This window comes from Carcharodon carcharias, chromosome 7 (assembly GCF_017639515.1).
Source record: "Carcharodon carcharias isolate sCarCar2 chromosome 7, sCarCar2.pri, whole genome shotgun sequence".
Taxonomy (NCBI): domain Eukaryota; kingdom Metazoa; phylum Chordata; class Chondrichthyes; order Lamniformes; family Lamnidae; genus Carcharodon; species Carcharodon carcharias.
Genome location: NC_054473.1, coordinates 19,140,557 through 19,156,212, shown reverse-complemented (window position 1 = coordinate 19,156,212; position 15,656 = coordinate 19,140,557). Strand labels below are relative to the sequence as shown.

The 15,656-nt window shown below is 44.8% G+C and overlaps 1 protein-coding gene across 4 annotated transcripts in view; it reads right to left on the bottom strand.

The window, feature by feature from the left end:
• sema3fb (sema domain, immunoglobulin domain (Ig), short basic domain, secreted, (semaphorin) 3Fb) overlaps positions 1-15,656 on the bottom strand; it is a 259,929-nt gene that overhangs the window by 57,604 nt on the left and 186,669 nt on the right. For 3 of the 4 annotated variants that reach the window (XM_041191096.1, XM_041191098.1, XM_041191095.1), the window contains 5 exons: positions 14,856-14,918; positions 10,222-10,341; positions 7,642-7,677; positions 3,369-3,462; positions 497-616 (listed from right to left, as the gene is read on the bottom strand). In XM_041191096.1, coding sequence (XP_041047030.1) covers positions 497-616; positions 3,369-3,462; positions 7,642-7,677; positions 10,222-10,341; positions 14,856-14,918 — 433 coding nt within the window. The remainder of the gene's footprint in view (positions 1-496; positions 617-3,368; positions 3,463-7,641; positions 7,678-10,221; positions 10,342-14,855; positions 14,919-15,656) is intronic. The other variant, XM_041191097.1, reaches the window with a different exon arrangement.

Sequence of the window (15,656 nt, the reverse complement as noted above, 5' to 3'; positions counted from 1 at the left end):
CAGTTGCCTACATACGTCCTCCTGGGATGAGCTGGCCTGACTCCAGCTGTCACCTGCCCTCCCCAGCAATGAAGATACAGTCATTGCAGACACTTTCTCCCAAGGTTGGTGGTTCCAGCCAGGAATTTTCCCACCCCAAAGGATGAAAATCCAATTTCACAACAGACTTGGCCTTAGGACAGACTTTGATTTTGTCAGCCTATGAAATATGACAAGGAGAGTGTTAGCTCCCTCTCCACCTTCAAAGCCTTTTCTCCAGCAAGATTCCTTACACTACTTCTTGCTTATGTCCACATTTTTGTCACCTTCCTCCAGTTTTTCGATCCTTGCCTGGACCTTGGTGATGATAGATATTTGAAGGAGCTGCAGTGCCCACGCAATTCCACAAGGCTGGAATCAGAGAGGGACATCAAAGGGCAGGCTACAACCTGGCCCCTGTTTGCTTGGTATAATTCTGGCACTGCGGAAACGGTAATCAATTGTTTCGCTCACTCACCATTCAACCAGCGGGAATTGTACTGGTCGGTCCTCATGGCAGTTTGCTTGCCCATGGTGCGAAAGATGGCTGCGTCCGTTCCCATGAAGTCAATGTAGACGCCTGCGTAGAGCTCACCATCTGCCAAGAAGTAAAAGAATATCTGACTGAGAAAGAGCATGGTGGAGGGGGAGGGGAATTAAATTGATCCAATGCATTAAACTAACCTCGACGGCTTGCATACAACAATAATAATGTTCAAATGGAGGTACTTAAAGAATAAGTGGCTGTGGATATAATTACAAGTGAGCCTAAAGCAATCTCCTTAATAAATGTGCACTAAGTGTAAAAATGAATAGCCTCTCACTCCTCACTGTTGACTTTCAGTATCTGTTTGTTGCTTTGTCTCTGATTGCGCCCAATAGATTGAACTAAACTGCAATCTGGGAACGTGATATCACATTACTGCTATTCCAAGAAAACTCACAATGAGCTTGGCATACGTCCTTAAAAGGAATACAGGGGACTGGACGGTGAAATGGATTGTCACACCACACCTTCACCTCTGGCAACCTGGTTTGAGTCCAGTATGGACTGTTGTGGCACAACGTCTTGGCATTGCACTGGCTCCAAGTAAAAAGAATCTGGGTAGTCTGGGCTAGGTTTCTTCAGGATGCGAGTTTATGGAACAGAACAAAACTACCTGTCATGTTCCATTAAATGATGCGAAAGAGATGATCTTGCTCAGAGCTGAAATATGGAAAAGTTCACCAGTGTCCTATGGGAAATGCTTGAATGGATGCAAAAAAAAAGCGGGATAGTTCCCTACCACTGACATCCCCAACTGATTAACTCCAGGGGCCAAATCAAAAGTAAGTTACAGAGCATGCCAATACCCCAGTTTACATAAAAATAATTTTTAGAAACTGCATTATCCTGTAAATATGAGGTAAGTCAGTCAGCATTTGAAAAGACAGGTAAATGTTTTTGAGGGCAGACAACTTCATTGAGAATCCTGACATGTGGTCTAAGCACGCAAAATATTAACCGGTCTCTTCTCCCTTCAGATCCGACGTTCCTTCAGCGTTTTCTGCTTTTACCCAGTTAAAGGATATATCAGGGAATGAGAAATGGATATTCTGCTCAATCTTTCACAGGATTAATAAGCACAGCAGGCAAATGATCAAATGGCTGCACAATCCAAAAGGAGGACCCAACGTTGGGAAGAGGACATATAGTGATACCCACGACTGGAATTACTGGAAAGTCAGTGGGCAGAATCGGACGGGAAATGTTGCTGGGTGAGCGTCCTGGCGTCTTCCCCGCGTTCGTGTGATATTTCGATATTTCGGGTGCGCACGAAAGTCGGAAACGCGCCCATCAACAATTAAGAGGCCAGTTAAGGTTATTAAAGGTACAACTGTCTCCGATTTTTCGTGGTCTGTTCACCCTTACGGTTGGCGGATGGGTGAACCGGCCAGACAGACTTTGCATTTTTCATGAAACCTCATCTAAGGGTGGGGTGAGGTTTCCGTTATTAAATGAAAGAAAAAGAAAAATCTATGGACAGCATTTTTTTATCATGTAGATGTTCCGGTGACGGATTGTGATGCTTGGACATTTTTTTTTCCCTGATTTTAAGAACTTTATTTCATGCTTTTCAGGTTTTCAGCTCCTTGAGGCAGCTCTCTGCCTTCAGGGAGCTTTCTCTCAGTGCCCGCTCTTGCCCTCGCTGACATCGGTGCCCGCCCTCCTTCCGGCCCCACCCCAGCAGCGCTGAGCTTCTCAGCGCGTGTTTCACGCTGGCGGGCCGTTAATTAGCCAGCGAGTGTGAAATCGCGGTCGGGGGCCGATCACGGTCGGTGGTCCGTTCCCTGGCCGACCTCGGATCCACCGACCGTGCCCACCCGCTGACCTAAAAGTTCTGCCCAGTGGGTCAGTCTCGAGGAAGCTACCCAGAGTGCTGCTCAGTGGGTTAGCGTACCACACAGTGTTGTACTCAGCTATGGGAATGAGAAAAGCAAAGGCCTGATCCAATCCCTAGTCTGTTTGGTTTTAACTGATCTCAGTTGTGGCTACAATTGGCTTCTGTGCCCCGTAACTAGGAAAATTAGGGGGTGGGGAGGAAGAAAAATCAGCAAAGATCATTTCTGCTGAATACTTTCCAGTGACCCTTGCTGGAATCTGCCTGCGTATATGGGTGTAGAGGTTGGACTAGGCCTCACGGTTGAATGACCTGCTAACGCTCAGGCTAAGAAAGAAAAATGGCCTCTTGGGTGAGGCTGGAGAAGGGAAAGAACCCTAGAAAGTGTAACCCCCATCATGATTCAAGGCCTTCAGCAAAGGATGAGGAGCAGATCCTAATCTTTCTTCCCTTTTACAAATTTTAGTTTTGAGAAGTTCTTTGACAGGGATTGGGCGGGGGTGGGGGTGGGGCAGCATAGGAAGGGCGGGAAGACAAGTTTAAAGAATTCAAAGCACGAGCTGGGGTGCACATCTGGAAAGGCAATCTCCCATCAATGCAAATTCCAGTCTGCATTCCAGGTGTTCATTGGCAAACGGGCCTTAATCATGGACAATGATGTTAGCTGAGTTAGTGCACCCAGAAACGCTCAAGCACACACAAACAATCACAACAACTTTGTTTGAGACTGACATACCAGCCTGATTGCCTTCAATCTGTCCATTGACAATGACTCGTGTTGAAAGTTACTTTAACTATTCCAATGGGATCAGTCATCTGCAGCAGAATAACATGCAGGGCCACCCACCCACCACCCACTACCTCCCCCCCACCCCCTCCCCCTGCAACTCTTCAACTTCTCCCTTCCTTTGCTGTTCTGGACCTGTCAATAAAACCAGCAGAGTCGAGGAAGAGTAGTGAAACACTCACTAATTAATGATGACACACTGTCAAGCTTGGGGTCATAGGAACACTTGCCCTTGCCTGATTCGACTTTTCCTGGTTCCAGATGGAAGATGTAGTCCTGAGAAAGTGAAACAGATGGAAAGAGATAAGAAAGAGAGAGAGAAGAGAGAGAGAGAGAGAGAAGAGAAAGGGAGAAAGAAACAACTTGTTAAACACTCTTACGGCGAAACTATAAGATAGCAGAAATTGGTTACTGTCTTCTGTAATAGAGAAACTGTAGAATGCATCTTTATAATTGTCTTCATAGAACTCTAAAACGTGCTTTTGGGTGCTGTATAAAACAGGCAAATATCTTTTGAGTAGGATACATATTCCTCAATAAACTTTATGATTTAGTGCTCCAGACACGGAGTTTCACACAGCAGGAGCACATGTCGGAAATTTGAGCGCACGGGTCATTGCAGCTGACTTGCTGCCTGCACTATTTTCCATCCATTAATTGGATGGAAAATGATGTGGGCAGCGAATGGGGCATGCTGACCTCTGCGACCAGATTCTCGATATATGTGCGCCCTTTGTGTGAACCCTCGCTCTGGGGAAACATTAAATTGTAAAACTGACCCCAACATTTTATTAATGTAACACAGTCTTTCTATGATGCACCTCCATCTACAACACCAATTGATAGTCTACCATCTCTAGTACGCATGGCTCATTAACAGAGAATCCCACTAAAATACCCTCTGTATAGCCAAGCCCTCATAAAATGATAGAACATATGCTGTTCATTGCTACATCATTAATAGAGAACATGTAAAACATCCATTTATAATACATTCCGCTCATACAATTTCTAATGTGCTTTCAATAAAGCTCCCAAGTCAGGGTGCTATATACTTGACATACTTTTAATTCTACACCACAGTCTGCAGAAAAAGTAATTTATATATTGGCCACTATTTGACATCAGAGCATAACTGCCTCCAGAGAGTGACATCGGAGAAAAGATGCCAGTACTCTGATATGATGCACGGACAAAACTCTTCCCAAATCTGTTAAAAGATTGCCCACAGTTGTTTTGTTTGAGGGACCACATATTCTCAATAATCTCTGGAAGCCAGCCTGCACCTGAGGAATAAACATTCGCTCCGCCTCTGCCAGATCCTGTGTGGAATGAGTGTCAAACTAATGTGAACACTTTTCTGAAAGTATGTGATAGAATCCTAGAGCACTGGTGCTTTCCACAGGAGTGTATTCCATATCCCCAGCAATTTTGTGATTGCAGTGGGTTTAAAAAGATTGCTGATTGACAGGGATCACTGTCTTAATCCAACAGGGATACAGAGGAAGATATATGCCCTCCTTACTGGCTTAGTAGAGGAGTGATATTTTATCTGAATTTCCTGTGTTTAGTAAGGCTGCAGTGATTGGATCTGGGCTCTTCTGTGGTTTAGTAGGAAGATGAGGAGTGGGTTTGTGTTCCCTAATAGTTTAGTTCAAGTGGGAGGACTATATTTGTGTACGCTATTGGTTCAGTGTAGGCACATGGAGTGTATATGTGATGTTTTTTCTCTGATGGTTTAGTCGAGGTGTAAAGGTGTTCACTCAGCAGTCTTCCTTTTTGGGTATCAACTTTAGATTTGCAAATACTCACATATCTTGGAGCTGTGCTAACGTATCTGTTTTAATTCTGATGATGGGGGTAATGGGAAGAGGTTACACTGAACAGTTCACTCTCAAGTTCATATACAATTCACACTGACATAAGCATAATGTGCGGAATAAAAGGGTGAGGGGTGGCAGGGGAGGTATTGGTTTGCTTGTATTCTTGAGCTTTTCTCCACCACCCATGTGCCATTCATCATCTGATAATGATTCTTTTTTATTTCCTAAAGCAGTGCTCCTCTAAGACGATGGTGCACTTGTCTCAGCAATCAGACAGCTTGTCAGATATAAGCAGGCCTACCTCAATCCAGATCCCCCAAGGATAATATTCACCGCACTTCTGACATCCCATGTATTGTTTCTAGCTCTCCAGTTTCAAGAATTGTCAAACATGTGAGTGAGGAAAAAACTTGACGGCAATTCCCAGCCTTCGCCCATAAAAGATGCTGCTTCCCTTCTGCTATTAACTGCAGAAGCACCACTGGGAGAAGCAGGGTTTCCACTCCCCTTCAAGTGACCTTTCTAAATGTCCTCCAAAGATTCACATTAACCTCCACAGTTAAAGAGCAACATCTGGACAATAGTGTAAACACCATTCCCTCTCGAGTAAGTACTTGGCAAGAGTGCGCCTCCTCAGCTGGCAGGGGTGGTGTGCACCTGAATAAAAGCCAATCTTGGTACTCCTTAAGCAGACCCTCCAGCGTGCTACGTAATACTATTGCACGCAAGGTTTTGGCCACACTCAGTGAGGTAGAGTGTTCGGAGCAGTTAGCGTGGTCTGGGCAGTAATAATTATAAAAAAAACACACACAAGCTTCCTGCAACAGTCAGTGAAGTAGGATTTCCAGACACATTAGTGACAAGTGTGTAAGAATAACCAGCTCCACTTTTGATTAGTGGATGACTGGCTTTAATTGCTGGATGGAAGGTTGATTACAGTGGGAATATCATGGATCTGCTCTAAAAAGCACCTGCGAGATGTCAAATGAGAGTGCAGCAAAAGATAGGACTTGGGGGAAAAAACCACAGCCCATAAAAAGCATAATTTTACTCCTCTCTTGGCAGCTGTGGAGTGGAGGTGAAAAGTAGTTGGGCCGAAACTGGTTAAAGCTAGAAATTCACTCTAGTATGGTGCTGCATATAGCTCATGCTTGTGTCTGTCAACTCTTGGCACATATATTGTACACACTGGGTAAAGAACCAACAACTCACTCCTAGCTGGTACTTTACATTTCAGGTGCATCTCCATCAACACCTGTACATGTACAGTACACACTAGGTAAAAGTTTGGTGGTTCATTCCAGCCTTGTACTGTGCAGCTTGTGTGTTGGAATGGACACCCCTTGTTGCCCAAGAGGGATTTGTTCTCATACAGCCATTCTGTCCATTTAGGCATTCAATCTCCCAGAGGTCAACTTTCACTCGCCAATTTTCCTGACCTTTGCACCGTGTTCTCCACCACCCCTCCTACCGCCACCCCCACGACCACCACAGGAATGCCCAGTCCACTCGCCTGAAGCACCTGATACGCTGGATCTCCATCTCTCCTTTATGTTGCAGCTGGATATCTATGGCATCTGCATAAGGGGCAGAGCTGACCCTGTGCTGCAAAGGAAAGGAACTAGAGATGGGATGCCCATGTCTCTCTTACATATTAAGGTCCTGTTTCAGTAGCCCATTGCACTCCTAAGACACTGCCTAAGAATCCCTCCAACTTGAGGGTCTGAGGAGCTATGGCCCATCTTCCCCGTGCTGACCTCAGAAAGTCGGGCTAAAAACAGAAGATGCTGGAAAAACTCAGCAGGTCTGGCAGCATCAGTGGAGAGAGAAACAAAGTTGACGTCTCAAGTCCCGACCAATCTTCAGAGCCGTACTAGACATTAGATAGCTGGGCTACATTACTTTTTCTCAGGCACCATGTTGGTTTCTTTTTAGACCAGAGAGGTTTCTGGTTGCTGTTCTACAACCGCAGCCAGAACTCGCCGGGGCCTGCAACCAGACCATGCAGCAGTGAGTGTACAGAGATCGGGGGCCATGCTCCTGTTGCCGTTCCATTTTTCAATGCAAGGGCACTGAAAAGGAGTGAACTTTGCTTGGGTGAGTGGCATTGACAGGTTAATGGCCAAACCGGCCAGATTAGGCTGCATTTGGGGCCTGGAGATGCAGTCAAGCCTGAGCGTGCAGCACTTTTCCATACTCAGAGCAGGTTTTGGGGCTGGGGGGTGCTGGTGGAGGGGCTTAAAAATATCTGCCTCTCTATCTCAGAAGCTTGAAAGGGCTGCTTACATACTAAAGGTTACAAGGACTCTTTCATGTCTGGATAACATTTGAGAATGGCCCTTAACAAGGGGCGAGCTGTAAAGTTCAGCCTTAAGGGGAGTCCTGATTGGAGGCCAGGTGCTGAGTAGTGAGCAGCCAGAAAGCGGAGGCCTAGATACTGAGCAGAGACCAGGCCCCAAGCTTGTGGCAAGTGTTGAGTGCCGGCCTGACTTCATCCAGGTTAAGGTCAGTTGCTTCTCCATCATAGAAGGATGGCGTAAGTGCCACAAAGGTCACCAGGGCAGAGGAAGGGTTGTCTCACAAATCTCTGTGCAACCAATGATAAACAGGGGAGGCTTGTGAGCAGGTTTACCTGCCATCCAGTGAGCTGTGGATACTGCAGGAAAACCTAAAAGAAAAGAAAAGGGAGAAAATACAAAATATAAAAATTCAAAAAAAGGCGATCTGAACGAGAGATCTGAAATAATGACACATACATTGAGTGCAATGGAAACCACTTTTTAAAAGATTTGATAGAAATCACCATGAAAGACAGCCAATACCGTCTCCTGTGTAAATATTTTGGAAACGCTGCAGCTGTTCTCCTTGGAGCAGAGGAGGAGATCCAATAGAGGTGCTTACACAAAATCATGAACGGTTCAGATGGTGTAAATGAAGATTCCAATGGCTAGAGACTCGATATGAGAGGGCACAAATTTAAGATGGTTGGCAAAGCAGTGAGGGGTGACACGAGGAAAGACTTTTTTAAGCAAGGAGTTGTTAGAATTTGGAATGCCCTATCTGATAGGATGGTGGACACATATTTAATAGTAACTTTCAACAGGGAATTGAATAAATGCTTAAAGTAGAAAAACTGCAGGGAGATAGGAGAAGAGCAGGAAAGAACTAATTGGATTGTTCTTTGAAAGAACAGCCTCCTTCTGTGCTGTACTATTTTATATAAAAGGGTGGTGTCGCCAAATCTAATTTACTGGCTTTCTTTGAGAACGTGATAAGGGCAGAGAATGTAGTGTGCTTTCAGTAAAGACTTTGATATAGTTCCTCTGGAAAGGCTGGTACTGAAAATAAAGTAAGCAGGAATCAGTGGAAATAATTTAGAGCGGATGCATAATTAGCCCACTGACAGGACACAGAGGACGATGGTAAGGGGATGTGAATATACTTGGGAATTGGGTAGATCTGGCAGAGAAATGCAAACTGCTTCACCTGAGGACAGAAAGAAAAACATCCAGGAAGGGACGATTACATAATTGCAAAGAAAAAACTGTATATAGAAAGTGATAGAGATCGGGAGCTCAATAGTTGGGAGCTATTGCAACAATGCTCAGAGGCAGTGGGTAAAGCAAATCAGATGTTGGGATGTTTTAAAGGGTCTAACTATTGAGATGCATCCTGCCAATATATAAATCATTAACGCGACCTCACTTAGAATATTCAGGAAACTCTGGTCACAACCGTACTAAAGGGGTACTGGATACAGAAGTGTGATTGAGGTAATGGATGGATTGGATTATGAGAAGCAATTATGTAAATTAGGTTTTTTTTCATAGAAAAGAGAAGATTGAGAGTTGATAGGATTGCTGTTTTCATGATTCTCACAGGGCTGGACACGTTGCTCCAACTTGTCCAGGTCAGTAGGACTGGAGGACAGAGATTGCACTTGATTGGAAATAAATTCAAAACCAGTCTGCTGGAATATTATTTCAATAAGCTAGTGGTAAACCTGTGAGCTAGGCTTCCTGGGGAGACAAGAAAGCAGATCGCATTGATTCATTCTAATGTAAATCGACTAGATTTCCTTCGGAAAATAAACTTTAGGGCACAGAAATCGAGCAATTTGAGATGTGATGTGTGGTAAGCGGAGAGCGCTCCTGAGGAATGGGTGACTATGGATCATCAAAGCTCTCCAGCACTGGGGCTTTCTCTCAACTCCATGGGCAGAAATTAATGGACCCTGTCAGAGCGGGCGTGATGGTGGAGGGTGGTGCGGTGGGGGGATGGTGGGTGGTGCTGGGTGAAGGGAGAACTGAGCTGGAGAACCTGCACGGATTCCCCGTGTCGGGAAAACTGTCCCCAATTAAGATGTGGGTAGGAAGGGCCAAATGCGGGAATCCTACCTGCTGGTGGAAGGATGCTAATTAGGCTCATTAATGAGCTGCTTGACACCAATTTAACCTTGAGCCCACCTGAGTTTAGCGGTGGCTCAGAGATTTAATGGGACTCACATAGCTCTCCCATGCCTCCCAGCAAACTCCGTACCCTGTCACGTTTGCCTGCAGCCTCATTGTCGGGGGGTGGGGTGGGGGGGTGGAATCTCATTGTCAGGCACTCTGGCTGTTTGAGGGATCCAGCATCAGGAAAGGGGTGGGGGGGGGGGGTAGTGATGAAAGCCACCCACTGCCCTTGTCTCCAATCCCCCGCCATGTCCCCTCCCTGTGACACCTCCATCCCGCCCTATTCACCCGGGGTGACGATCCTTGGGCTGGACCTTGGCGCATTACTGGAGATAGCCACTGCTCATGGTGGCGCTGCCGGCAAGGGAGAGCTGCAGGCCTCTGATTGGCCAGCAGCTCTCACAGGTGGAATTTCTGCCCCCAGGGTCCTAAATCCCACGGGAAGGGGATTAGCATTGGCCAGTTAAGTGATTGAGGGCACTTAAATTGTGTCGGACCTCCCCCATGGAAACGAACCTCTAGCCGGTGGGGCCGATCCCCGTCACTAACACTAAATCTCGGCACATGATTGGGTCTGTTGTAGTCAAATTGGTTTCGATTGTTACAATTAGTCAGCAACTCCATTACCATCGTATTGTGCGGTTATCAGGTTGGTGGAAGGCAAACTAACTGGATCTTTTATGTTTAACAATTCCTGTGTAAAGTAGCCATTCCAAGGTAGCGAGGGATCATCTGGCCCTTTGTCAGTAGCTGCTTACCTCTGCCTTGCGGCCTCTGTTCACATATGTGCAGACAGGATGATAAGCTCCACTCCCACAGACATACAGGTGCGTTCGGTTCCAAGGCTCAATAAGGCAGATAAAATTTGCACATTCGCCCTGATAGAATTAGAACAAAAGGAAGCTATTATAATTTCATGGACAACCGATTAAAAATCATTTCTATGATAAAGCTGAATGTTCCTGGGAAAAAAATCCTGGGGAGGCATCTTGGCATTTGTTAAGCGTTGAACGTTCAAATGCCAGCGTGTGCATGAACTGTGGCTACTCAGCTCTAGAAACTGGACCAGGATTTTACGCATGTCTGTCCCCGGTGGGTGCAGAGAGCCACTTAAATCTCCATTCAGTCCGGCGGAGCTGTAATATCCCGCTGGGCGGGAGGGGCTGTAAAATCCTGGCCTAGGTTTATAAGCTGGCATTGTGACAGAAGAGGGGGCCCAGCTTGTTGGATCCTGACAGGCTGAAGGCAATCAGCTTCGTCCTGTTGTATATGGACCGGGTACTATTTGTGCATGTGACAGGGCCACAATTCTGCCGTTGGACTAAGAAACCCAGGTAACTATCGGGAGCCAACTGGCAGCCTCCAATGGTCAGAATGAAACCAGCACCAATGCAAAATTGCTCAGTTAGGTTCCTCAACCCAGCTCTTCATGGACACAAGAACAACCTGTATTTATATTGCATCTTTGATGTGGTAAAACATTCCAAGGCCCTTCACAGGAGTGTTATCAAAAAAATAAAATTGGCTAATAAAAATTGGTTTTATTTATAGAAAACCGAGCCACTTAAGGAGATATTAGGACAAGATAGCAGACGCATGGGAACACCACCACCAGGAAGTTCCCATCCAAGCCACTCACCATCCTGACTTGGAAATATATCGACGTTCCTTCACTGTCGCTGGGTCAAAATCCTGGAACCCACTCCCTAACAGCACTGTGAGTGTACCTACATCACATGGATTGCAGTTCATCACCACCTTCTCAAGGGCAACCAGGGATGGGCAATAAATGCTGGCCCAGCCAGCGAAGCCCACATCCCGTGAATGAACAAAAAATAAAAACAGGTGACCAAAACCTTGGCCAGACTTACGTTTTAAGGAGTATCTTGAAGAAGAAATGAAAGCTGGAGAGGCAGAGAGGTTTAGGGAGGGAGTTCTGGAGCTTATGGCCAAGGAACCTGGAGGCACAGCTGCCAATGGTGTAGTGCTTAATATTGTGCATATTCTAGAGGCCAGACAGAATTGGAGGAGCGCAGAGATCTTGAAAGGTTGTAGGGCCGGAGGAAGTTAAAGACCTAAGAGGATTGAGGCCATGGAGGGGATTGAAAGCCAGGATGAGAATTTTAAGCCCCGTGCATTGCTGGATCTGGAGCCAATGTAGTCAGCGATGGGTGAGCAGGACTTGGTGCAGGTTAGGACATGGGCACTGGAGTTTTTGATGGGCTTATTTATATGGAGAGTGCAAGGTGTCAGGCTGGCTAGGAGAGCATTGGAATAGCCAAGTCTAGAGGTAACAAAGGTTTGGATGGAGGACCTAGAGCCGGAGCACAAACCGTGTTTGGGACAATGAGCACTACTGTTTGCAGCATGGGAAACTGAAAAGTGACACTAATGATGTAGAGACCACTCTCCTGAGGCTATTTTCTATGTACATGGCTTAATATCTCTACATTATGCTTGATCCATACTGTACATAGTTAGGATTGTAGAGAAAAAAAATGGGAAGCATTCATTTCCTGAGCAAATATCATCCTTCACTTTGACAGCAACAATTATGCCACAAAGAACTTATCGAAAAAAATATTTAAAGTGATTACCGGCTAATACATTGTATCTCTGTCATTTGTAACAACGCTAAATATTAATAACAAAAAGTCAGTCAGGATGTAAATGTCTGATTTTGGGACTTTCTCAGAGGCTCGAATTACAAGTTTGGCTATTTTTTCCTGTGAGCTGGTTGTCAGCTGTGTTACTTTTGAGGGATGAGTGAATGAGGAAGAGGAGACAGGGGAGAAAAAGGCATCGGCTCTGATGGTTTAAAGGCTTCTTTGTGTTTGCACCTCTGCCCTCCCTGTTGCTGAGTCAGGCAGGGAGAGAGAGGTGTGTTATTTGAAAAGAAGCAGCGTGTCACCTTGAACGACAGTGAGAAGATCTGGATGGACTACCAGGGCCCCAGAGGGCCTGAGTCTCATAACTGCAGACAGCTGGCTTTTTTCCCACATCACTGACCTACAATTGCTCCTTCCTTGTTAGTGTCTAAAATGTTGGATCAGTTTGAGCGATAAACACAAAAATTCAGCAACTGGGCTGCTTGTGCTCCCTTCCTTGATCCCAGAAGTGCAAACATTGGGTAACATTCCCTTTATTTCCGTTTCCCCCCGAATCAAGCTTGTAGGTGAACGTGGTTGCTAAAGGCCATTTAGGCGTCAGTTGTAGTGCAGTGGGCAGCACTATCCCTCTCAATCAGACGGTCATGGGATCAAATCCCACTCCAGGGACTTGAGCACAAACTCGAGGCTAACACCACACAAGGAATGTTGCACTGTATGGTCTTTCAGATGAGAATGATATTAAACCCAAACCCGGCCTGCCCTCTGAGATAAATTAAGGCTCCCATGGTATCATTTCGAAGAAAAAAAGAGTTCTCTTTGGTGTCCTGGTCAATATTTATCCCTCAACCCATATCAGCAAAACAGATTATCAGGTTGTTATCACATTGCTATTTGTTGAAGCTTGCTGTACACTATTTGGCTGCTGTATTTCCTTCAACATTGGCCACACTTCAGAAGTACTTCAATAGCTATAAAGAGCTTTGGGACATTCTGAGGTTGTGAAAGGCCCTATGCGAACGCAAGTTATTTCTTCGTTCTTGCATGACTGCTGTCTACATGGCTTCCATCAGCAAAGAAAAGTCAGCAACTCCTGAAACAGGAGAGATGAAGAGCAACGAAGAGACTTGATCGCAAACCCAGCAAATATTGTCACTTTCCTCTGATAATGGCAGGATCTTCAGATTGAGATGAACATGCTGACTATCACCTTTATAAAAGCCTTTTGGAATTGCAATAGCACCAGTATCGAATATATAACAAAGTTCCAATTCTCTTCTTGTCTTTCACACCAGAAAACAATGACCATAAAAATTGCCGGGTTCTCATCAAAATCTTACTGATGTCCCTTTGGGGAAAGTGAGCTTGCAAACCCTATACCTTACCTGGCTTGACCTGTCTATGGGGACTCCTGTCTCCTCTGTGTGGTTAACTCGTAATACTCTCAGGGCAATGAGGAAGGGGCAATAAATGTTGCCGTAAAAGGTAAAGTGGGCTCTGGAATGTCCTCCTTGTGTCTCTCTGCCTCACCACCTCTCTCTCTCTTTTTAAAATGCTCTTTAAAATCCACTCTGATGTCTGAGTGTTTAGATTCCTTTGGCTCAAGTGTCCATTTTTGTCCAATTATGTTCCAGTAAAGCACCTCGGGATGTTTTACTATTTTAAAGGTGCTATGTAAATGCAAGTTGTTGTTACAGGGTGAGGCCGGCTGGCTGACTAACAGAATGGTTTAAAGGGAAATGTCTGGTAGTGTTTTCATATAGATGGCTAACAGTGGGTTATATAAACCATGGATTTTTTTTAAGGTTATCTGTGTATGAACACAACAAGTATTAATACATTCCTTAGCATCCCCTGTCCTAACTGGTGAAAAACAGAGCATTTTATCATAGTGGAAAACCTTTTTTATTCATAAGAAAGCAGCAGAATGTCAGTAAATCTGGCAATATCCATAAATCTGATAACGGTTGGGCAGAAATGTTATAACTGAGGATCACTTATATGTCTGGGGACCCTCAGTTAGAAAGCCTATGAAATAGAGGTCATTAGATGCCCATCAGCATTTATAGGGGGTAAGTCAACAGCCTTGTAAGATTCTGGAAATGGATCTTGTGGCACCAGTTCCAACACTATATCATTACCAAAGCATTTGTTAGAGCTTGGTGCAGTTTAATGAAACACAGTTACTAATTTAAAGCAAGCATTTTACTGTGTGTGCACATGACACAGAGCAACACAACAGGTGAAACAGTATTTTTTGTTAAATGCCAGTGCTTTCGATCTGCTATGCAATTATTAGGATGTTATTCTGGCTCTGTTGGTACCGCTCTCACTTCCAAGTCAAAAGGTTATGGGTTCGAAGTCCCACTCCAGGACTTGTACCCAGTAGTGAGGATGGCATATTCTGTGTGGTAATGAGGGTGAGCTGAAAATGCTATCTTTCAGATGAGATGTTAAGCTGAGTTTGTTTGTTCAGATGAACAGGGAGAGGGAAAACAAAATCCCATGGCAGTTTTTCCCAAGAGTTCGGATGTCCTGGCCAAAAATTCTCCACCATGAAATGATTGACCTTTGCTTACCTGTGGGCAAATCGGTCCCCATCTCAACCTTATGTGACAGTGACTGTACTTGAAAAGTAATTTATTGGTGGAGACCTCCTGAGGGAGTGGCAAGGCCTGTATAACTGCTAGTCCTTTTATGACCTTGTGAATGGCAAGCATTCTTTCCATTGTTGTGGAACTTTAGTCAATGAAGAGAGGAGATTAGAAAGCTGGAGCACTTACGTTTTGATCTTTACCAGAAAGAACACACTCATCTCGTCTTTGCTGGCTGACGGACCAGTGAATCTGAAAGAAATGAAATGCAACATTGGTTTTCGTGGAAAGAATTGCAAGAATTACAGAATACAAATCCCAGCGTGGCTATGCCATTTGAAGCTCATTCTTCACTTGTCTACTCTAGCCCCATTTTCCTGTCTTTTCCAATATCCTTTCACAATCTTGCACTTTAAAAACTTGCATTTCATTTCCTTTCCAATGGATTGATAGACCCTGTCTCAATGGTCACTTGTGGTAAAACATTCCATGTTCTAACAGCCCTCGCTTTGACAAAAAATAAATTTTCTTCCTTGTGAAAATACACAGAATGTTCTGATAATATTCAAACTGATGACATTCATACTGCATCGATAATACTCAGTCCATGAGGGACCGTAGGCATCTCTCTCTGTTAGAGAGAGACAGTGATTATATTGTCTGAGGGACACTACTTCACATCAAAAATGGGGCAATGTAAGGAGGCAGCCACCATGAACCGTCATAGCCTGTACGGGGATTGAATCCATGCTGCAGGCATCATTCTGCGCCACACTCTAGCCATTTAACCAACTGAGCTAACCAAACCCCAGTAATACACAAACCGGATGATGCACAGTGAGATAATACACTGTTAAAAACACTCACACTGTATTGATAATACCTACACTGTGCGATAGTACACTGCAAAATAATACTCACACAGTGTTCTTAAATCTCAGAGTGTTGATAATACTCACTCTGTGTCAATAACACTTACTGTATCAATAA